The 24,120-nt window shown below is 35.8% G+C and overlaps 1 protein-coding gene across 2 annotated transcripts; it reads right to left on the bottom strand.

Annotated features, from left to right (window-relative positions):
• Positions 1–2,806: 2,806 nt before the first annotated feature.
• LOC145209233 (uncharacterized) lies at positions 2,807–22,930 on the bottom strand. Of its 2 annotated transcripts, none has more exons than XM_080079505.1 (16): positions 22,820–22,930; positions 12,490–12,626; positions 11,889–12,097; positions 11,457–11,525; positions 9,293–9,462; positions 8,749–8,843; positions 7,967–8,064; positions 7,751–7,912; positions 7,479–7,583; positions 7,238–7,382; positions 6,887–6,966; positions 6,039–6,135; positions 5,394–5,439; positions 5,019–5,096; positions 3,801–3,913; positions 2,807–3,041 (listed from the first exon to the last, which is right to left on the bottom strand). In XM_080079505.1, the coding sequence occupies exons 2-16, from the start codon at positions 12,581–12,583 to the stop codon at positions 2,968–2,970; spliced, it is 1,635 nt and encodes a 544-aa protein (XP_079935631.1). In that variant the 5' UTR covers positions 12,584–12,626; positions 22,820–22,930; the 3' UTR covers positions 2,807–2,967. The 2 variants fall into 2 exon arrangements, with proteins under 2 accessions (XP_079935631.1, XP_079935630.1); XM_080079504.1 differs by lacking the exon at positions 22,820–22,930 and adding an exon at positions 20,913–21,104.
• Positions 22,931–24,120: the final 1,190 nt, after the last annotated feature.

Consider the following 24,120-nt stretch of genomic DNA (forward strand, 5'->3'; position numbering starts at 1 on the left):
GCATTTTTTTCTTTACAGCTGCCGCGTCATCACCTCTTCACGTCATCATTCTTACCTATATGTCGTCACATCAAGACATAAACCGCGAATGTTATCACTGTATAGTGACAACACCGGCGTCTGTCTCGAATACAAGCCGTTAAAATAAAACAAAGTGTTTGTTCAAAAGTAAATCTTTAATTATTTCGTTTCGGGCAAAACGCTAGTATTTGTTTGTTTGTTTAGTATTACGCAAATATATTGTAGGGTTGCCATATTTTATGATGCACAATCCCAGACAAAATGTATCTCGGTTACGTTAACCCAGTTTTTCTCAAACATTTTCGTTATTTTTTCTAAACGGTCCCTTTGCCATTATTTCAAAGGCGCGCTGTCGTTAAGCCTGAATGTGTATTTCAGAAAAACGAAAGTTGATTGCAGGATTTTAACTAGTTATTGTTGCTTGTCATGCAATAAAGCCTATTGTTTAGCAATGGAAAGGGTCGATTCTCACTTTCACTTTGATTTAAACTTGTTCAGTTGCACAAACTGACGCCAAATATAAATATAGAATTACTTCCACCTTTTCGCGGTCCTCGCAAAATACCCTAAAGCAGGGGTGTCAAACTCGCGGGGTTCGCGGGCCACATTGCAGTTTGGGAATTATGCCGAGGGCCGCAGGTAATCTTTAGTCTAGTTTTATACGCTTAAACAACCTTTTCGCTACGACGACCGCATTGCACATCCTTATTTCACCAACGGCCGCCAATTATCTGCTGGTTTTGTTTAAAAATTACAAGAAAAAGGTATATCATATATATACCATCTACTGACGCCCCAAAAGCGCAGATTAATTTCCAACTTAATGTACAGATTAAGCTCCACAATGTGAAGACCAGCAGTTTTAACTCTATTATTACGTCATAATCTATATTGTGACGCTTTTCGTATTTCGGTAAACGTCTGTTTAAACCAGTGGTTCTCAAAGTATGGGTCGCGACCCAAACATGGGTCGCGCAGGGTCAAAAAATGGGTCGCGCTGTAGTGATTTAATTCTGCCCAAGCGAACTATTACTGTATCAAGTAAACACAAACCAAATTTCTTAATGTAGTAGTAAAGTCACCTCACTCGACACGTTGTACAGTAAATGAACCAATCATTACAACATACCGACAATAGCCTTCCAATTTTACTGTTACGCACATAGCGATTGTAACGTCTAGCACGGGGAATAATAGGACAAGGTAATCTTGCGAAACTAGACGTGGAGATGTAACAGTTAGCGTTTAAGGATTAATAAGTATTCATACAAGGAAACTTCTTAGATTTGGGATTCACTTCTATCAATGATTATGGTGCTGCAAAGCCACAATGTGTGTTTTGTAATGCAGTGTTGTCAAACGAATCGACCTCGTTAAGCCTGCAGCCATTTAGACATCGGCAGACTCCTATGCGGCGACGGCGTGGCCTCGAAATTGCAGTTCGTCTCGTTAATAATAATATTTAAATTTTGTGATGTTTGAGGCTTGGGTCGTGAAATATTCATAAAACTCAGATTTGGGTCGCGATCAAAAAAGTTTGAGAACCACTGGTTTAAACAATAGCTTTAAACTTGAAAAGTAAGAAAAATTTAGTATAATTAGATAAAAATCTGACAAAATACTACAATTGTTGTTGACTGTTCGTGGGCCGCATGCGGCCCGCGGGCCGCGTGTTTGACAGGCCTGCCCTAAAGGACCGCGGATCCCAGTTTGAGAACCGCTGCGTTAACAATTTTTGCGATCCAAACACTTCTATTCCGGAATAAATTTAGAATATTCGTAAGTCACACGGACGGCGACACGGGAAAACGTTAGATACGGTGCTCTGATCCTTGTCAATTAACTTTCTGTGTAGGCTTCCGTTTAGTTAAGTTTATTAGGCTAAACTCACTACCCCAACAATAAGCACATATATCAGGGGTCTCCAACCTTTACCACTCTAAAAACCATTCGGACCAATTTCACACAGAAAAAAACTAACAACGGGAGCCACAAAGACCTTCTTAAATTTGAAATAAAATGCCACTGCAAAAACGTTTTTATGTCTCACGACATTCGACTTTTCGTTGTTAGTTAGTTCCTTGCATATTAGGTAGACAGTTAAAGCAAATGAAATTTCCCAGGTTCCCACGTAGTATCGAATGCTGTGTTTTCTTGAGACGCGGATTTTTAATTGTGTATTTGACGCGTACTGTTAGACAACTGGTAACAAACAGGTATTGTTACGCGCGCACACAAAATGCCAAACGAAACAGTAACTTTGAGCGCCAACTTGCGCGCCGCCAGTTTACTTCTTTACGTTTGATGGTATAGACGCGGTTGTAGCTAACTACAAGAAACTTTCTCCGTTGGTACATTAATTTAATAGTATATAAGTTTATATATTTATTTTTTTCTTAAATTCCTGACTTTTAAGTACATTTTAACATTTCTCCCCGGCGCAGATTTAAACACTAAATTCCCTGACATGTCAGGGAAAATCCTGACGTATGGCAACCCTAATATATTGTGACTAGTGCGCTATGTGAAGAAGTTTAACAGTAAGCTGCATTCAATAACTGTGCGGCTACGGATGTTCTCCATATATGTGCAAGAATTGTTGTTTTGAAATGCATCACGTTTTGAAGATTTGACTGCTGTGGTGCTCGTGTGTAGTGTTTGGCGACAATCGCAGCAAATTCTTGTCATGAGGTATTTGGATTTCTTAGCCGAAGAGTCTACAAAGTTATCAGTATGTTTTGAGTTCATATCCAAGCTACAATTTTAACAGTTACCACGCAGCGTCTGTTGCCAAAAAGTAAATATCTATGTTTTCCAAAGCACACAAAACATTTTAAAAAGAAGTTAAAGAAACCAAATTGACGAAAAAACACAAGCCTTCAAAACCACAATTCAACGATTAAAAATCTGAAGAAATTTTTAAGAACAAGAGTGGGAAGTCACATTTTATACACGAAAGATAACGAAATCCTCATAGGGACTTTGCTGACTCATTCGGATAAGTTCCCGTTTTCCCATTGCTGTGATACAAAATAAAAGTTTGACACGACTGTGAAAAATTAATACGCCAGCAAAACACGGTCCCCACTATTTTTTATACAGTTATTTTTTCTGCAAGAATAAACTTTATTATAAACCCCAAAACAACAAATTAGTAGCGGTGTATGTAACGACTGCATTTGCTAAAGATTTAATTTTTCATGTGAGGTAAACAGAAAAAGGTGGTTTTATCCGACCGGTGGTTAAATAAAACAATTACTGCGTCAATAAAACATGGGGATAAAAACAAACATTTCCATTAAAACGGGAATTCTTGCTACAGTGGGAATTTTCAGGGGAATCATTACGCTAACCTAATACTTTACTTGGTTCTGTGGCAAACTCGCTATCCTCGAGATGGATTACTAGACTGGTCTAGGAAAAACGAATCAATCATCAATCGTTTTTAAGGGGTTAATTCTTTTAGTTTACAAACAGTTCAATGTCCACAATTATTACTACTCAAAGCCGAAACGTGAAATTAGGCGCAGTGACATCGTGGTGCGTCGTTTTCTAATGCAAGGACGCAGCGGGACTTCACAACTAGAATATGAGATTAAACAAAACTGTGAACATTTTTCGATATTAGTTTAGTTTTAATGCAACGCAAAAATGTTGTCAAGGCAAGGGCTTTTTGCTTGCATTGCTCACTCTAACAACGGGTTACCTGACTTTCTGAACACCCAGGTTGAATCTTTGTTAATATTTATATATTTTATTTTTTTATCTTGCAAACTTACTCAGGACATCGTAAAAGCATTGCGCAGCAAACTGCTTGGTCACAACACCAGGCGGAGCTAAGGAGCTGAACATAATTCCATCTTCACTTGATGCGAGCATATCATCGATATAGCTGTAATATTAAAACATATGATTTCAGATGCGTCAGCTTTAACATGGAATGGCCAAGTTGAATAAAACTTTTGTGTTCTAATATTTGGCCAACCAAATTAGCGTTAAAGCTCTTCATTATGTAAAAATCAGACAATTTAGATGTTTTTCCCAATCACCGCTCTATTATTTTGGACACAAAAAGGCGTCCATGGGGCCAATCGAGGCTTTATCAGGTAACGATAGGTTTTATACAGACTTTGACTGGCAAAAACGGCGGTGGTTCACTTCTTGGTCAGACGCCTGGCATATCACCGGGGTTGCCACACCGTCCTTATTTCTAAGATTTGACCTTATTTTGAAGGGCAATGTCTTAGTATTAATATATAGCCCTTATTTCAAAGAAATGTCCTTGTTTTGACGATTACAAGGAACAAACGTAGTGAAATGACAGTCAAATCCCTGGTACAGGCAAAAGTAGACCTAGACCTAAACTGTCGTGGGATACATGAAGTATTTTGTGCACACAAGAAGTTGCTGAAACAGATTGTTTGTTTCTGGCAAAATATATGGCATATGATATGTCATGGCTGGTATAAATGCTAGGATTTGTTCGAAAACGTTTCGTTTGAAAATTTATTTTTTTGGTTCTCCATATTTTGGGGTCTACTTAGATGGCAACCCTGCATGTCACGGTTACAGGAGCATGATCCGTGTATTGAACAGTTACGGACGATGGCAAAAAGAAATTCTATCTATCCTAATTTGATTAGTTAAGCATACTTTTAATCAAAAGCAGATAATTAATGTATTCGCTAAAAAAGATGTCCATGAAGTTGTGTGTTTTCTGTGACGTCACATCATGTCAAATATTTTGTAATTAATGCTCATTACATCTGTCGTCCGCGATTTTACTGCATTGCAATAATAATAATGACGTGATCAGTCGTTGTTGGGCCAGTAAATTTGTCGTTTAAATCTCACAATAATAATACGACACAGAAACAACACAATAATACGTAAATTAAGTAAATTAGCACGTTAGAATCAACCGCACACTGCAAATGCTCCAACATTTTGCGCAATTACATGTAAATTCAAGACATATGCTATTCATACATATACACCTTATTGTGGGTTTGTGTTGTTTTGCCTGAGAAGATTCAGTTTCTGCATGTCCTATATCTTGTTCAACCATCGTCTGTCTGAAAGTAAAGAATTTACTAAGAAAAGGATTTTTACATATTTTACCTACGACCAAGCGATGGGTACCCTAACAAACACCTAAATTCATAATTTTTTTAAACAGTTTTAACAATTTTAATTGGAGTATCTGCATGTATTCAAATTTGCTAATTGTTTATCGATGCTGCCTGCACATATATTTAGTAATGTGTTTTTCAATTTGTAATAAATACATTTAAATGCAAACGGTAAATTGCCCCATTTTTCATCCTTGCACACATAAAAAAATTACACAAATGCAACAGGTTCACACTTACCCCAAAAATTCATCTTCCAAAACAAAATCCTTTGTGTGTTCCCTTTCTACAAACAGTTTATAAAGTGTATGTGACATTGTACGCTGAGCTATCCCGCTCTGCATTAAACCGCCTTAATCGTAAATCAGTGAGGTACTCCCTTGGGACTTCTGTCTGACTATCAGCTATCAAGGTGCACACATTTCGGCCGATTATGGCAAAATTGTAAATACTAAACAAATAACCTACTGCAAACAATTGTTTAAAATTTCAGCACATTAGGGCTTGTATTTCTGGCCTAAAACTAAAGCCGATTATTTCGGGGTTTGAGCGGTGAAAAACGGGTGAATCTAATAAAAAAAGCAGAGAAAAAAATGTTAGAAAAAAACTATAGCTAACATCTGTATGCATTTGAATAGGGATTAGGAAAATTTTTACTTTTAGGAAAACTATACTAAATACCATTTGTCAACACCCACAACTACAATGCATAGTTGAGGCAAGAGCATGTAACAATTTATCTGTTACGATCAAACTGAGCCCTGATGTTTTTTCTACCTTTGAGACAAGTCTTAAAAACTCAATATTGCACACAAGTTTAACTCAATGTCAAAAAATTGAAATGACCTTTACATTAGCCTGTTATTCATTAATAAAGCAAGTTACCCAATATGGTAGAATGAGATCCAACAGTTGTATCTACCATCCTGCCACTAATTCGACTAAGGTTTCTTTCTAGTTCAAAACTCCCATCCACAGTTATCTGCAAAACCAGAGTACAAAAACACCACACTTGGATATGCATAGAATCCAAAAGAGTTTTCAAAACCATAAATACTTCATTAACAAAAAAGTGTTAAAGCACATCCACAGGTCACAATATTTAATAAAATTAAACAAATAAAGGATGAGTTGAGTTCATTACGATCAGTGAATCGCATCCAAGTGAGGGGCAAGTGAAAATTAGGTGCTTTAGCAGCAAATATTCATATTTTTTTGGACATTTGTTTTGGTGCCAAGCAAAATAAACTGAACTAATCACAAACATCAAAAAGTTTAAAGTTACTAGTTGTGATACACCGAAATACGCTGTTTTCCCATGTTTTAGTTCCGGCCCAAACTTTTTTGAAAATTCGGCCGAAACCAAACTTTTAATTGCATGGAATTAAAGCCCAAAGGTTATTTTTTGTCAATAAGCAACAAACAAAAATTAACTAATTGTTGTATTTATTTAATACGAACCTTGTTGTCTGCAAAATCTTACAAGTTTAGTAAAGCTTACGAATTGTGGAAGTGATTTTGGTTTGTCATAATTGAGTTCACTCGCATCAACAACACAAGGTTCAGTTAAACATCCATAGAAACAGAGATTTTAGGTTCAGTCTGATTTGGCCGAAATTATTCGGTTTAGACCTGCACCTTTTTAGGCGGGTTCGGTGCATCACTAGTTACTACTTACTGATACAAGAATGTTCAATTTGATGGAGTCAATGACAACCTAATAACAAACTTACGTCTGTAGGTATCGTTTCATCAAACTTTGGTCCATCAAGCATTTCTCTGTATTCATCTTCAGGTTGGTGTTGAACTTTTTCTAAAAAAAGTCATTAATCAATTCCGTGCTGCTACTAGAAGATTAATTAAATTAAATAAAAACAAACACTGTCTTGCAAAATACTAATAGTATTACAATTGTGTTGTACTATATTGGTTTTCTTTTGATTTTTGCCAAAAATCAGCTTGAGCTTCTTTTATTGAATTTAGTAGACATGAAGGATAAACATAGTGTCAATAAAACAAAAATCTAAAAATCTATTTCAAATAAATTCGATTTTCAGGCAAACGCTAAAACTAAATGAACAAACCTTGCTGGGCTTCTTTGTATGCAGAAAATGTTTTTCTGGTTTTGGATTTTGGTTCAATTTTTTCAATCACCTGAATTTGTTGATTAAATGTGCGAGTTGGCAAACATGTTTTGTGCAATCTTTCAAATCGACCTTTCTTTTTGTGCTACAACATAAAATGCTCAGCCAATATTTGCAACAAAATAATTTACTAAACAAACAACATCAGTTACTTAAAAGCCAGTAAGTGGAACACACTTACTGCATATTCATCAATGTGATTCAGATAACTTCCACTAAACATGTGACCGTCATTCTCAAAAAGTTCCTTTGCACTAGCGATATGAACAGGCTCATCTAAATGACCCTAAAATAGCAATTATGACACTGAAATATAATTTGTGAAAATTACTACACTACAGTGTAACTAGAGTCCAATGCTTTGCATGCTTCATATTTATCTATAAAGGCACACAAACTACTACTTTGTCAAACTACTAAAGAAGTTACTTTGTCTGTCTATCTAACGAGCACCTCAGCTTTATAATCTTCAATTGACATGTAGGTTGACCTTAGTTGGTTTCGCATTTCATCTGATGACAGCTCAATGTATTTATCAATTAACTGTAATTTTTTTTTCTTTCTAGATTGAATCGATGGGTCCTGGAGGGGAGCAAGTATGAGCTCGGATGTTTCCTGTAAACAAACTTAGTGCTGTCTTCGTCAAATTACAAAAATATCTCCACTTACACTTAATCCAACCCTCTCATTCTGCTCTATTCTATTAGTTTCTCTGTTTACTGATTCTGCATCAATTGATGTTTGCTGAAGAATTTCTTCATCCAGGGCTACATGTGAAACAATTTTACTTTTCTAAAAGCACGAACCAGAAATTGGCATTTTGACATGCAAATTGTCAAATCAATGTTTCCTAATACACGTTTAAATTTCTGATAGGGTTACCAAGAAAAAGAAAAACATGACTGATGTGTTGTTGTGAGCACTAAAATCTAATACCATTGGCACATGTCTATCTATATTACCCATTATCTGATCAGGCAAAATAAGTCTGCAGTTACACTCATTTTAAATGCAGCAGCTGCATTCAGATAACAAATAAAATATATATGGTTAATGTAGTATAAAAGAACTTTATTTGATTTCAGGGCAGTGTAGCCATGCCAGTTTGAGGTAATTCTATGTTCCAGGCCTTTGTAAACTTATGTCTGTACCCCAGTCAAGTAGTCAAAGCTTCATTGCAGAGGACAGTAATATAATCCAATCAAAACACAGATTTCCTGCAATGTAACAGTCATCTCGACCAAACTTCCTTGACTAGGAATAGGATCTTTAGTGCACAATAACTAAATAAAGTGAAGACTAAGCTGTATGAAAAGCAACTGATTGAACATTAGTGAATCTTGCATATTTAATCATCAAAATGTTTATTTTCATCTTGCTTCTACGATGTTTAATTTACAGCTTTCAGTGAAGTAAATTATCTGTTGTTTACTTTTAATCAAGTAACTTACTGTCAACTTCAACAACTGGAACAGCTAGTGGGGAATCAAAATCAGATTGTTTTTGCCTTCGTTTTTCCTTGCTTGGCGTTTTTGGAACATCTTTGCTGAAAACATCCATGATAAACATAAAATTCGTCACATCAGCACAAAGTTTTACAAAAGCACAAGGTGGAAGATAAAAATTGACAGGCAATGTATTGTGATTAAAGTCAGGAAGTTGGACATAGCTTGATCAATTTGGAAAAAAGCAACAGCAATAACATTGGTGTTTAGGCTATTACAAACCAGCAAGCTTAAATGGTGGGTAACTACTTGTATAGATTGACAATCCATATGTTTTGATGGATCTTCGATGGCCAGATATGTAGCAAACCTTTGTGTCAACATTTTTTTTACTAAGGTGTCAATAAAGCATCTTTAAGAAATTGTAGCATTGTACAACTGTTTTAATTCACATTTATTACTGTGTAGGACTTACACAGCCCATAAATTATTGTATAATAGGTGGGTCCTATGTTTCCATGTGTACTTTGTTTATTTGACAACAACTCACATCACACTAGGAAGCTTTGAAGTTAAGGGAGTTTCAATATTTGTAACCTCTGGAATTTCCATAAAACCCAATCCACCATCCTGATCAGTAGCCCCAAAGTTAATGAAGTCAGGGTCAGGCTTATCAAAAGAGGTTCCTTGACTTCCCTCAAACAAGGAAACATGATCAATCTGCAAAAAACACATATGTTAGCTGGCAACAATAAATAATAAAAATAAAACTGACTGGGTGCCTTTCATGACATTATGAGTTTATGACACATACAATATAGTATAGATGTACCGAATATTCGGTTTGCCGAATTTATTCAGCCGAATCGGCCAATTTTCGGAAAACCGAATCTTTTATGAACACACATTTGAAGCGTTAAGCGTGTCTTTCCTGCTTAGTACCAACGAAAATCCTGTCGGTTATTATATTTTTTACCACATTATCATTTTCCCCACTGCAGACAACTAAATAGTAATTCATTGCCAGGTTGGAAATTATGCTTAAGGCAATGTTAAACCCCACAGAACTGAAATAAGGACGAAACACAACCATTCTGCACTAATTGCCAGGTAGATAAACTTATGTTTTCATGTCAAACGTGTACCGTACGACTTCGCGTGACGTCATAAATGATCCGGTTGATTCGGCCGAATTTATTCGGCAAAACCGCCAAATATTCGGTTTCGGCCGAATCGAAATTTCGCCGATTCGGTTCATCACTACAATATAGTTAATTTTAAAAAGTATTCAAATATATATAGATATATAGATATATTATGGTTAATCACATAATTTTTGTACAATTTTCCAGATTAGCACATATTCTACTTAAGCCCATAAAAAGGTAGGTAAATTAAATATAGGAGTAACCAGAATTAACCACAATTTTTTTTTTAAAATGGGTCCTATATTTATAGTTTTTTCACAGTCAGATTTATACAGCTTCACACAGATCTTAAATGCACATTTCAATAAACATATATGACTACTGGACTGAAGGACTAAATACATGTCAAAATTGTTGTACAACTTAAACTTTAAGATATTTGAAACAATTCAGACAAATTTGTTGAATGATGTCAGAATGTGTGACTGTACAATAAATTAAATTTGTGTGGGATGTACAAAAGTATTCTCTTCCAAGCAATGCTCACTTAAAAACACATAATTTTTGGAAAAATTGATTGTTTATTAGGATGTATTACAAACTTTGAATTATCCTGTGTGATGTATTTCTGCAAAACTTGGTGATGTTGTAGGAATAAATTGGGTTCACACACACACACACACACGAAACAGAACTATTCTGCGACGCCCTTGGAAAATGACGCACCCGGGCTTACTGCAATTGTGAAAATGCAATTTCAATAACAGCTTTTGGCACATGTTTCAAAAGATTTTATGGTTTGAATTATTTGATTTAAACACGAAAATTATTTGAACAGCCCCAGCAGGTTCAATGACATCATCCTAATAAGAAATTCCAAATCACCACCTGCAATTACTCAACTCATAGAAATAGCTCACTTTTACAACCAACATTATTTTAACTTCACTTATGGTCCTATACATGCTCGAAAACTTTTTGTTTGTGGTGGGGCAGCATAAAAAAAAATATATATACCAACTAGTGATGGGACGATACCAGATTTTGAAGCGAGTACCGGTACCGGTACCGAATAGGAGTACCACGTGTATATACCTTCGATACTGAGTACTTAAATATAGTGTTGTACTTAATTTTATATCACTAGCTAATTTATCTGCCATGGTCGGCGTACATATGCACACAAACACACACACATGCAGAAGCATGTAGAAAAATATGATTTCCACACAATAGCGAAAAAAAATTACGCAACCTGGCAGAACTTTTTTCCGATTTGTGCTGTGCGAAGCAAATATTGGCAAAAAGTTGCCCATATTCTTATAGTGTAAACCGGCCATTGGTATCGAAAACTGAGGCAAAATATTTCTATACCGAGTATGAGTATCGACACCACTGAAATCATTCGATACCATCGATACCAAGTACTGGGTACTCGTCCCATCACTAATACCAACCTTACAAGTTTTATCCTAATTAATTAACTATTTTGTGCCTAAAAGGAAAATAAGATGCAAGAAGTAAACTGACAAATGTGCAAGTGAACAAAAAAGGCCATTAACTTACTGGCCGAGTTGGTATTTCTTCAGGCAAAGTGATCGTAGAAATGTCCACAACTACATTTCTTTGCCTAGCCTGCAATAATAACAATAACCTTTTGCAGCAAGCTTTTGGATGTTATTTATGTAAGCTTGTTGTGTTTTGTATGAAACACTGCTTTATCAGTTGACAACTGCTCTCTAAAATGTTAGCAACAAATACAATGGAAATCATCAATTGAAATCCCTGAAGTTCGCAAATGTCTGTGCGAATCAATAACATTATAAATTTGTAATTATTGGCCCTCTGATACATCATAATTGATACAAGTGTTTTTTTGTAATCCTTCCTAATAAGGATTTAAAAGCTCTTGAATGACAGGCTTTACAAGTTAAAAATAGAAGTTCAAATTCTTGTTCAAATAAAATGCAATGTAGGAAAGAAAACATATATTTCAACCTCTGATCTTGCTGCTTGCGGCATTGGAGCAAACTCATCACATGGAGGAGCATAAAGTTCTCCAAATGTTGGATCATTCTGCAAGTAATTCTCAGGAACGGAAATTTGATTATCTGTCAATTTTTGCTTTTTACTATCCAAGTCAATGGACTGCATCATCAGTCGTGAACGATATCGAGTTAGATCTTGAAATGCCAAAGTCACTTCCTCTGAAAGATCATGCACGTTTTTCAAACACGGGTTGATTATTACATACTCATATAGAAAGCAAATTGACCAGAATAACAAAAACATTTAAACAAGAGGTGGAAAATAAGAAGAGATTGCCCAGTAGTACTACTATATAGTAAAATAGTTTTAAAAAATATTAATTATCTTTTTTTGTGCAAACATAAACCTATTACTCCCAGTTTTTCTTTTAGTTCTGCTGGTTTAAACAACGCTTGCTTGATTTGTATCATAAGGGTGGAAAAAGGGGTGCTTTCAGAAACTTTATGCAGACCAAAAGCATATTTATGCCAATAAACGTGGTTATATGTTGCGATATAGCAATGGCCTGTTAATAAAAGCTAATAAACTTTGCTAAGTTTGGTCCACTTACTGTAGAGATTCGAAACTTGCAAACTATAAACAACAGTGACTCCATATGCAAGTTGGGCTGACAAGCGGAGAGAAAATCCAGCAATCTTCATCATACCTCCAGTAAAAGTGGGCTTGAAATGTCTCCGCAGCTCATGGCTGTTGATTATATATTTTCATGTGTTGATCATATGACATGTGTGTCATGTAAATGTTAGGATAGTACTTTCAATGTATCCACATGTAAATACCGGTAGCTTTTGTTCTTTTAAGAGCAAAGATATATTCTTTTGTCAATACCAAAAAATACCATTATAAAATTATTTTGGTCAGACAGGAACAAAATAAACATATCGGTCCAGACCGATTAATCAAAATAATGTTATTTCATTTTGTTCCTGTATGAAACACTGGTTTAATTTATCTTGATTGTATAAATTTTTGCTCAATATTTTTTTGCCCGTAAATATTGTTATATACTGTACCTTCAGCATGGAGGTTTTGAACACTCATTCCCTGACCTCAGGGAACCCATTACCATTTTGTGACATATTGACCATTTGAACACAAATGGGTTCCACGTATTGCCTGATTTGACCACACTTAAGGTTTGGACCCCTGATTTGGTAATGCCTGTACTAGCATTAGAATCTACCTACATCAGTTCTATCCAACTTATTTTCTACATAATGTTTCTTTAGGTCAGTGCTTCTTAATCTCAAGGTTGCACAAAGTAGGTCCCAATTGGTTTGTTTGAGTATTCATTTAAAGTAGTTAACAACGTTCTTTGATAATTAAGTACCATGGGCATCGATGGCAGACAAGTTAAAAAAGTATATAACTAGTCTTAATTTTTATTGTTTAATATATTTTTGCTAAATGAGTTACTTGTTTCACAGTTCCTACTAAATATAACTTGGTGCCAAATCTTTTTCATCACAAATGTTTTGTGAAACAGTAAACTGAAGCTTTCAGTACACCTAAATCAATCTATGTTTTTCATGTTGCAATGTATTGTAAACAATATTGATTTTGCCGATTTAATGGCATCCTTAGTTCTTATTTAAATAGAATCTACAATACATTGCAACATGAAAAACAAAGATCGATTTAGGTGCACTGAAAGTTTCAGTTAACTATGATTATCTGTAACTTGAATCAAATTATCGCATGTTGCTTCAGAGCAATTTCTGTAAAAGCACAGTTTTGTGAAATAATTTTAGCCGACCAGTGGAGCAACTCATAAAGCTTTAGCAATCGTTTTCAAACCATAAAGGCTTTCTAGATTGTACACAAGCTTAATTTGATGGATAAAAAAAGTTAAGCAATATTCAAGTATTATTTGCATACGACGCAACAATGTAACAAAATGGTACAACACAATATTCAGGCTGGTAAAGTTTTTTCATAATAGACAATAGTTTATGTTTTTCTTCCAGAGGTAAGCAACAGCCAGTAAAGGTTTTCACAATATTAAATTCCACCAATAAGACCATAAGATTCCTCTGTGGTGACTTGCAGAATGAAAATCATTATATTCTTTTGGGTCTAACACAGGGGTCTCCAACCCGCAGCATGTGGCTCTTTGATCCCTCTGATGCGGCTCAGTTTTTGAATTTACCAAATGTTGTACATTTGATTACAAATTATTAGGGTTGGCACGCCAGTCAAATACGGTCAATTGACAGCACTTTATTTGACCGGTCAAATACTATTTTTAATTTTAAAAATAAAATGTGGTAAATTTTCTTGGACTTGCTTTTTGTTTGTTGGAAAGGGTAAAATATTTCAAATAACCCTCAGGTAGAACAGTTTAGGGCAGGGGCGCCCAACCTTTTTTGACTCAAGATCGACTTTTGAGGTAGTCCGACTCTGGGATCTACCCATCCAATACAAATAAAAACTAGAATAGTGGTTTTCCTATATATTGTCAGTTTATATATACTACATCACATTTAACGATGTATCACATATACCATTTACTATATTTATAATGGATATATATTTGGCACCTACATTTCATTGGGTCCCTATCTTTTTCCTGGCACTTTATAACATAATTGTTTCTGCAAGCATAATTTAATGGGTCCCCACACATATGCATATGCGATTTGGTAACAGTAAAAATAGGGCACAATCATTGTCAGATATTTACCAATTTACTATACACATCATTTGATCTACACATATGATTGTTTTTGTAAGCAAAAACGGATGGGTCCCCACACGTGCATTTATGCGGATTTATGGTAAACAAACATCCTGGTTATTTTTAGATTCTTAAGGAAAAACTTAACCAACTTTAGCCTTAACCCAACTTTAAAAGTTTTGTCCATAATCTTTTTGCATCATTATTGTCATATAATTACAAAAAAAAGTAAATAAGAACAGGAAAAACACTTTCAATTTAATCTCATGCTTTGACCTTGATATTGTTGTTCAAGGTCAGTTTTTAAACACAATTTTCCAAAACTGAAAATGAGCTTGATAACTTAATAAAACGACATAGCATGGCTGCGCAAAAACAGCTGATTTCTAATCACCAAGACGACTGTCTCGTAAAACGTCCGTCCGGACGTCAAGCTGAGCACTCTCGCTGCATTTACCCGCCTTAATCGTAAACAAATGAATTCTGAGCACTCCTGCTGTATTCACCCGCCTTAATCGTAAACAAGTGAATTACTACTTTGAGAGTTGAGACTTCTATCTGACTGACAGTGTACACATATTATGGACTGTAAAAGTAACTATTTGGCCGATTAAGGCAAATTTTTAAATACTAAACAAATAACCTACTGCAAACAATTGTTTAACATTTCAGCACATTAGGGCTTGTATTTCTGGTCTAAAACTTATTATTTTGGGGTTTAAGGGGTAAACATGGATGAATCCAACAAAAAGTTACAAAATTCTTTAGAATAGCTTACATTGCACCAACCAACAAAGCATGAAACCCTCAGATTATGTACTTGGGTCAGTACAGCCGTTTTTAATTTTTTTCGTTTTGGGGGCCTGTGGGTGAACCGCTGGGTCGTTTGGGGTCAAAGTTCAGGAGGATCAAATTCGGAACAATATCTAACATCTGCGCAAATTTGCATAAATTTAAAGCACTCTTTTTTGACCAAACGCATTTAACAAACCAGTGTTAGACAGAAATGAATATTTTGGGGTTTAAGGGGTGAAAATGGGTAAATCTTTTTTTAAGGTACAAAATTCTTTGAAATACCTTATATTGCACCAAACAACAAAGCATATAACTCCTAAATGAAGTACTTTAGCAAGTATATCCGTTTTAAAAATTTCACGTTTTGGGGGGCTGTGGGTGAACCGAGGGATCCACAAGGGGTCAAAATTCACATGGACCATCTTTAGACCAATATCTATAATGTGTGTAAATTTGAAAAAGTTTGAACCATTCTTTCTTGACCAAAACGTGGGAACAAATCGGCGTTAGAAAGAAAAAAAAATATAGACAAAAACAATATGTGTCCCCTTCAGGGAAGGGGACCCATAAATATAATGCAAGACTATACATGATTATTACCAAAGAATAACTTGCATTTTTCTGAGCCCTGTTTTACGTTATTATCATGTTTTGGGTGTGACTTTTTACACTACATTGAACATCATTTCTAATATTTATACCATGCTAATCTTTGGAATAGAAAAAAGTACCAGCAAAAAGTAAGTAACTATTACTTTTGTGACGAACAAAGCGCCCAATGAGTAATTGTGATGTGAACTTGTCAACAAATCCTAATGAATAATTTTCAAAATAAAATCATCTTACAAAAAACTGTTTGAAATAATTTTCAGCATCCCTCACCATCGACTTGATATCAGTCCGAGATCGACCAGTCGATCGCGATTGACGGGTTGGGCACCCCTGATTTAGGGCATACTCTTGTATTAATAAGTGCTTTTAAAGCCATTATAGATTTGTTCTGTTGTCTTGAAATAAAAGCCAAAACAATATGGAAATCCTTTTCATTTGAAATTAAGATCTGATTTCTGTTTTGGCAAACTTTGCAAGGTTTACAATGCAATTAAAACACATGGATCACTTCTAGCACTGTTGTATCTTAATAAACATCGAGTGTGATATGTCCATGGGGAAGTTAGTTCATTAGTATTTACTTGGGCATTTTTGCAAATGTTGCACGTTTTTACTGACAGATAAAAAATCTAAGTAATTTAAAGCATCTGTGCAAACTTGTAGGTCTACAGTCCTTTTTTCTATAGTTGATTCAAAAATTGTTTGTAGCTATATATATATTTAGCTTATAATTGCCCTGAATAGATTTTTGTGGATAAGTTACAGGTCAGTACTTATTAGGATAAAGTGTGTACATATCAAGGTTTTTTGTCATGAATGGAGATGTGACAACAGCTTAACAGCATAAATTACGACTTTAAGCATGATAAGCGAGTTTTGCAGTTAAATCTAAGTCAAAATTAGACTTTAACCTGATGTATATAGAATATTATGAGAATCCAGTTCACAAATGTGATTACTGAATGAAAATTACAGACACACAGGTGGGGCCATTGATGAAATGAAGCATGCAATCCAGTCGGAAAAGTCTGTAATATAATATAAACATTTCCTAATTCACAAACAAATTTACATGAGTTGAAACCTTCATTTCCATTACTTATGGTTTATAAGAAGATTTAACTTCCAACTTTTAACTAAAATTGCAATTTAATAATGTGTATTGTATTTGACTGATATTTGACTTATTTGACAAGTATTTGACCGGTCAGTTGACCAGATTTTATTTGACCGGTCAAATGCCCAACTCTACAAATTTTGTGACGATCATGCCGAACACAAAATTCAAACATGAAAAATGTCACCAAAGTCTGAAGGAGGCAAACTGGCGGTGCGCAGGTTAACACCCAATATAAGACAATACAGTTTTTGTCCGCAGTGTCTAGCAATAGCTGATTGTTAGTTATGTAATAGTGATGGAAAGATACCAGGTTTTGAAGTGAGTACCGATACCGAGTACCACATGTATATGCCTTCGATAATGAGTACGATTACAGAGTACTTAAGTATAGTGTTGTTCTTAGTTGTATATCACTGTCTAATTCATGGGTTTTTAAACTTTTGCGGTTGTGCCCCACTGGACACTATTTATTTAATCTCATGCCCCCCCTTAATAAATATTAGCACTGATGTTTGTCTTGTTTTTCGGAAACAACATACATCGTAGGTACGCTTTAAGCTACTGTCAAGTTAGTTTAGAACGTTGGAAAAGCCACTTCAACACTGATAAGTTGCGAAAAAGAAGGCTTTTGCGAGCACAGAGCCACGTTGCCAGTATTCTTGTAAACTATGCATATGTCGCCCAGAAATTGTTGATGCACCAAAAGTCAAGGTAATCTCTGATGCGAAATTAAGTACAAATAAAAATGTACCGCAGACTATATAGCACAGGGGTCACCAAACTACGGCCCGCAAGGTCATTTCATCCGGCTTGCGACCCAATTTTTGGTTTGCCAAATCGTATTGATAATTTGTTACATTCAAAAATTATTCTACTCCTTATGAAAGTTTACTGTCATGACATGTAGAATTAATATTACCGTACCTACTTTCATGGGATTGCAACGCCCAGGATTGGTCCAAAGCCAGTTTTGTCGGAACGTCACAGACAAGGCACGAAGTGTTATTGTGCGCAAACAACTGCCTTATTGTGTTATTTGTGATGTAATATACATGCATTGCTTGTAAGATCAAATTAACTATACAATTTAACAGATTTTAAATGGATTTTTAGAACAACCATATCTTGGCGCCCATATAAAAATCGCCTTGTGGGCTGGACATCCATTTCAAAGTAATGAAGAGTTTCCAAACAATAAGTTAAAAATCAGCTCCGACACTATTCCTACACATTCATTTACCGTTGTTTGCAGGTGAAAACTTTGCAGCCAGATTGTGCTGCGCCCCCTTGCGAACCCATCGCGCCCCCCAGTTTAAGAACCCACCCCTGGTCTAATTTATCTGCCATTGCCGGGGTACAGACGTACACACACACATATACATAACCTTGCAGAACTTTTTCCCGATTTTGTGCTGTCAGAAGTAAATATTGGCAAGAAGTTGCCCATATTCTTATGGTGTAAACCGGCCTTCGGTATCGAAAACTGAGATAAAATATTTCGATACCTAGTACGAGTATCGATACCGAGTACCTGGTACTCGTCCCATCACTATTATGTAACAAACGTGTTAAACAATAGAATAAAAATCAGCGAAAACAGAACATTCAACGCTACGTTGGGAGAAAAATTTGCTTTCTCTGCTGACGAGACATTGTGTCTAACATGCATTAAGACACTAGGTAACAACAAAAAGTCGAGTGTCATGAGACAAAAAAACATTTTGCAAGTGCGTTTTATTTCAAATCGGCTTTGTGGCTCTCAGTGTTGTTTTTTTACTATGTGAAACTGGTCCGAGTGGCTCTTTGAGTAGTAAAGGTTGGCGACCCCTGGTCTAATAGAAGGTGATCAAGAAAAATTTAGGGGTTTTCAAGACTTAGTTGGGAAACTCTCTTAACCAAATGTTCTTTGACACCGTATTGTTGAGTTGAGTTTATTTCGCCGGTGATACAAATCGTAGCAGCACAATTGCGCTAAAATATTCACCAAGCCTGAAATAGCTGCGCACCATTGAGTTGTTATAAAGAACAACAAAGGTAAGGGCACATTTGGTGGAAAGATAACAAACGTGCTGCAGCTACACCCCTACTAAAAGCATTTTAATTTGTATTCGATTTGGGTATTCCCCTTTCTAAAAAATGACATAGCCACATACTAGAGTTCCATCTCGAACAAGAAATCTCAAAAAAATTGTCTCGATTCTCAAGAAACAAATAAAAAATTCTTGAAAAAAATTGCGTCACATGCCATAAACAAGAAGTAAATGCGACACCTCTTTTTACTGGGCACGTTACTTTCTTCTTTTGCTCCCCAAACAGCGATTTTCAACGTGCGTTGCCACTAAACTTTCACCTTTCCCAGGCAGTAGTCATGATTGCATTAGATCTATAACAGTTGCTTCGTTTTTTGCTCATTTGCTAGCGAATCACTACTTGCAATCGCTACTAAGCGAAAAAGCGTACAATCGGAAACTTTTTGGTTTGTTTTAGTTAAATAATTGGCTTAAATACAAATTTCGAGACTCTTGAGAAATGAAAAAGTCGAGAAAAATATGAACCCTACCACATACTCATGCACCAAAAACCTGAGTCGACATTTGCAGGTCTTTTTTGTGTCCAAACACCTCTCCAAAGTTCGACAATTGGCTAGTGGGCTAAACATTAGAGCAGTGGTTCCCAACCTGGGGTTTGCAGACCCCAGAGGGTCCGTGGGATGGTTTCAGGGATGCAACATTTTTAGTACCATTCGTGGAGGCAAACATTTTTAGTACCATTAACCAACAGTAAAATATTTGTAAGTTTTCGAAGCGTTTTTACAATCCTGCATACATGTGCAGACTGTTTATTAAACCTTCGGGTCAGGAAAAATTATCTTTTACTGATTGTTATCTCATTGTGACATCACAACACATGAACAATGGAATTTGTAATGCTTTGAATCATCCTTTGTACACTACTAGAAAATTTATCTCTCTGTTGCTACAGTACAGAACTTCATTGAGATTTAAGGACTGTGAAGGTTGATTAAAATGCTACCCAAAAAGTGTAATAACGTATATATATATAATGCAAGAAACGAAAAACATAGAGACTTAAAGAAAACTACGCTGGGGGTCTGCTGGCGTGTAAAAATTATAAAAGGGGTCCGTGACTAGTGATGGGACGAGTACCCGGTACTCGGTATCGAACGATTTTAGTGGTATCGATACTCGTACTAGGTATCGAAATATTTTGTCTCAGTTTTGGATACCAACGTTCGATACCGAAGGCCGGTTTACACCATGAGAATAGGGCAACTTTTTGCCAATATTTGCTTTGGACAGCACAAAATCGGGAAAATGTTCTGCCAGGTTACGTACACTTTTTTCGCTATCATGTGGAGATTACATTTTTCTGAATGTGTGTGTGTGTACGCGCTTGTACCCCGGCCATGGCAGATAAATTAGCCAGTAATACCCAACTAAGTACAGCACTATATTTGAGTACTCATCGTACTCGGTATCGAAGGTATGTACATGTGGTACTCATACTCGATATCGGTACTCGCATCAAATCCTGGTATCGTCCCATCACTGTCCGTGACTACAAAAAGGTTGGGAACCACTGCACTAGAGTAATCCATCAAACATTTGATTGCAAAAAGGGTGGAGAAATGGCAGGTAGAAATTAGAAGAAAATACAAACATACAAATTGAGTACAATAAAAAAATGTAAGGAACCCTTAAATAGTGGAACTTAGTTTAACATTGATAAAGGAAAACATAAAACCCACCATGTTTCTTCAACATTTTCGTTCTCGTACTGTCGCTTTTTTAGCAAATCCCGTTTCATGGCAGCCAACCATATTATTCCAAACCTCCCATTGCGAACTTGTAGAACATCATCCGTAAAAAACATTATTTTCCAATTGTTTTTACTTTTGGAAAGGTTTGAAACTACAGTACTTTTTTAGAATTTGTTTACAGTGGCTGGAAAAAATTAGAGAAAGATTTGATCATTTTACTATTCCTGTGCACAGTCTGAATTTCAGGTGTGCAAGGATTATAGAATCACATAATTGCAATATATTAGGGTTTCTGAGAAACATAATGATGTAAAGGTCAGCGTGTGAATGAAAGTAGTCTTTGGTTTGGTTTAAATCAGTGGTTCCCAACCTGAGATGGTTTCAGGGGGTCCGTGGAGGCAAACATATGTAATAGCATTAACAACAGTACAATATTTTTAAGTTCCCAAACCATTTTTGCAATCCTGCATATAAGTGCAAACTGTTTATCAAACCCTTAGAGCAGGAAAACCTGTGATTGTTGCCTCTATTGTGACATCACAACACACATTAACAATGGAACTTTTGGGGCTTTGTTTTAAGTTTTTGTACACCAGAAAGTTTACCTCTTCGTTGCATTGACTGCTACAGTGGAGAACCTTTTTGAGATTGAAGGATTGTGAAGGTTGATTAAAATTCTGCCACCAAAATCGAAAGTATAATAACGTACAATGCAGGAAATGAAAAACATAACAAGACTAAGCTACGTCGGGGTCCATGGACCTATAAAATCTATAAAAGGGGTCCGTGACTACAAAAAGGTTGGGAACCACTGGTTTAAATGGCCAATGTGATGTGACAGTTTTGAAGTAAAAATCCCAACCTTCTATTTGTTGCCAAAAGAAAAGTGCAAACCTATAGTTTTTGCTGCCCAACAACAACTTTCTTAAAGAAATTAAAAATACTTTGCTTAATCACATAATCCAGTTGATCGCTTAAATAAGCTTGGCAAATTGAGTATGCGGTAGGTGTATTCCATTGTATTTCATAATATGTCCCATAGTAAGTTTTAGTAACTTTGTATGGTTTACACATATTCATAGTTGTTAGATATGCGTTCTGAGTTATTTATGTATCCTTAGTGGTTCGGAGACTGGATTCATTCTCTGTGTTCAGAAACAACATTTAGCCTACTGCAAATGATATCTAAGAATAATTTAAGTAAATTTCATGACCAAAATGTTAGCTATGCAACCTAAAACTTGAAAAGCACATGCTAACTGCTTTTCAAACCACATAGCACCGACTATTGTGCACAGAAACTACTCCTAGGCACATGAGTAAGCACATTGTTTATGCAGAAAGCAGAGGTCCTGTCTTCACCAGCTGTGCATGCCAGGATCGTAAAAAGTAAATCACTACAATGGTATAGTCAGGGTTGCCATCGACATGGACCCAAAAATAAGGACAACCAAAAAACTAAATTTTCATATGAAACTAAACAAACTTTTTTGAACGAATCTTTGCCTATATACGAGCCATGATATATCACATGCCATAATTTTTGGCAGAAAGAATCTATTCCAGGAAATCCTTGTTTGTAGAAAATACTTTGTGTATCTCATGACAACTCAGGTCTAGGTTTACTTTTAATTGTAGCAGGGATTTGACTTGTAATTGTTGAAAATAAGACAAAATAAGGACTCAAGTCAAAACTAAGGACATTTCTTAGAAATAAGGACAATAAATTTTTCCAAGACATGGCCCTTCAAAATAAGGACAAATCTTAGAAATAAGGACGGTATGGCAAACCTGGGTATAGTGTTTAGACATGACTTTGACAGTTAAATTGGCACTGCAAACTTAATCACTGGGACAATTCAGCTTAAATACCCAAGAAGAAACACCTTATCTACCTGGTTTGTAGAGTTGTAGGTTTTAGGAATCGATTAGGAGTCAGAATCCGATTTTTTAATACTGTAGTGTATAATTTGAGTCAAAAACCATCCTATGTATCCCACCAGGAACATTCAGTACTACAAAAAAAGACACAAGACAGTCAATATTAACTACAATTATTTAGGCTATCTTAAATATGGAATCAAAGCAAACTTAGAACAGAGGTTTATAATAGTGATGCACCGGAGTTTCGGTTGGCCGAATACGTTGTTTTCCAATGTTTCGGCCCTAACTTTTTTGAAAATTTGGTAAAGCTTCCGCATTGTGAAAGTGATTTTGGTTTGACATAATTGATTCACTTGCATCAACAACACAAGGTTCAGTTGAAAACATCTATAAGAAAAGGGATTTTAGGTTCGGCCTGAACCTTTTTATGTGGGTTCAGTGCATCACTAGTTTATAATTTTAATGACATTGTAATCTAATCTCAAATGCCCCTTTTGAGCTAAATATTTTCACTTGTACTAGCACGCAATATCAACAGGTACACGGAGGAAAAACAACGCGGAGGAAAAAAACAGATCAAGTGGTTTGTTTTGGATACAAGACTGGAGTAAATTGCATTTGTGGTCTGAGCATTGGTGCCATTGCATTGTTTGGCATTTTATTACAAGAGATTCCGTGAGTTGCATCGATTGAATAGGAGATTGCATATTTTAGTGGAATCCCAATAAACAGTCCAGCTTTGGCCAATGCCCAATTAAAAACGGTCGAACTAAAACTATAGTCAGCATCTAAATTGTTTGCATGTTAATAATACATAGTCCAGCTGCAGGGGAAAAAATAGCGTGTCTACTACAACAACATGCAAGTTCTTTTGTTCACTATTCCTACACGACCTAAAAACAACACAGTGGAAATGACCGAACTGACAGACGACCGAACAATTTTGCCGCCAAAAACTATTTCGGATGACACCATAGTATGGTAGAGCTACTAACATAGGGTTGCCATACGTCAGGATTTTCCCTGACATGTCTGGGAATTTAGTATTTAAATCTGCGTCAGGGAGAAATGTTAAAATGTACTTAAAAGTCATGGATTTGAGAAAAATATATGTATGTACTATGAAATTAATGAACAGTGGAGAAAGTTTCTAGTAGTTAGCTACAACCGCTTCTATAAACGTAAAGCGGCAAACTGGAGGCGCGAAGGTTAACGTACAAGCTACAAGGTTACTGTTTCGTTTTGTAGTGTGTGTGTGCGCGCGTAACAATACCTGTTTGTTACTAGTTGTCTGACAACACGCGTTAAATAC

This window comes from Phallusia mammillata, chromosome 1 (genome assembly GCF_965637545.1).
Source record: "Phallusia mammillata chromosome 1, kaPhaMamm4.hap1.1, whole genome shotgun sequence".
Taxonomy (NCBI): Eukaryota; Metazoa; Chordata; class Ascidiacea; order Phlebobranchia; family Ascidiidae; genus Phallusia; species Phallusia mammillata.

Coding starts and splice junctions, on each gene's coding strand:
- LOC145209233 (XM_080079504.1), bottom strand. CDS start 21,037: ATGTTTTTTACGGATGATGTTCTACAAGTTCGCAATGGGAGGTTTGGA. Junction 7,584..7,750: donor TTGAAGATTATAAAGCTGAG/GTGCTCGTTAGA, acceptor TTGCTATTTTAG/GGTCATTTAGATGAGCCTGT. Junction 5,097..5,393: donor TTGGAAGATGAATTTTTGGG/GTAAGTGTGAAC, acceptor CTTTACTTTCAG/ACAGACGATGGTTGAACAAG.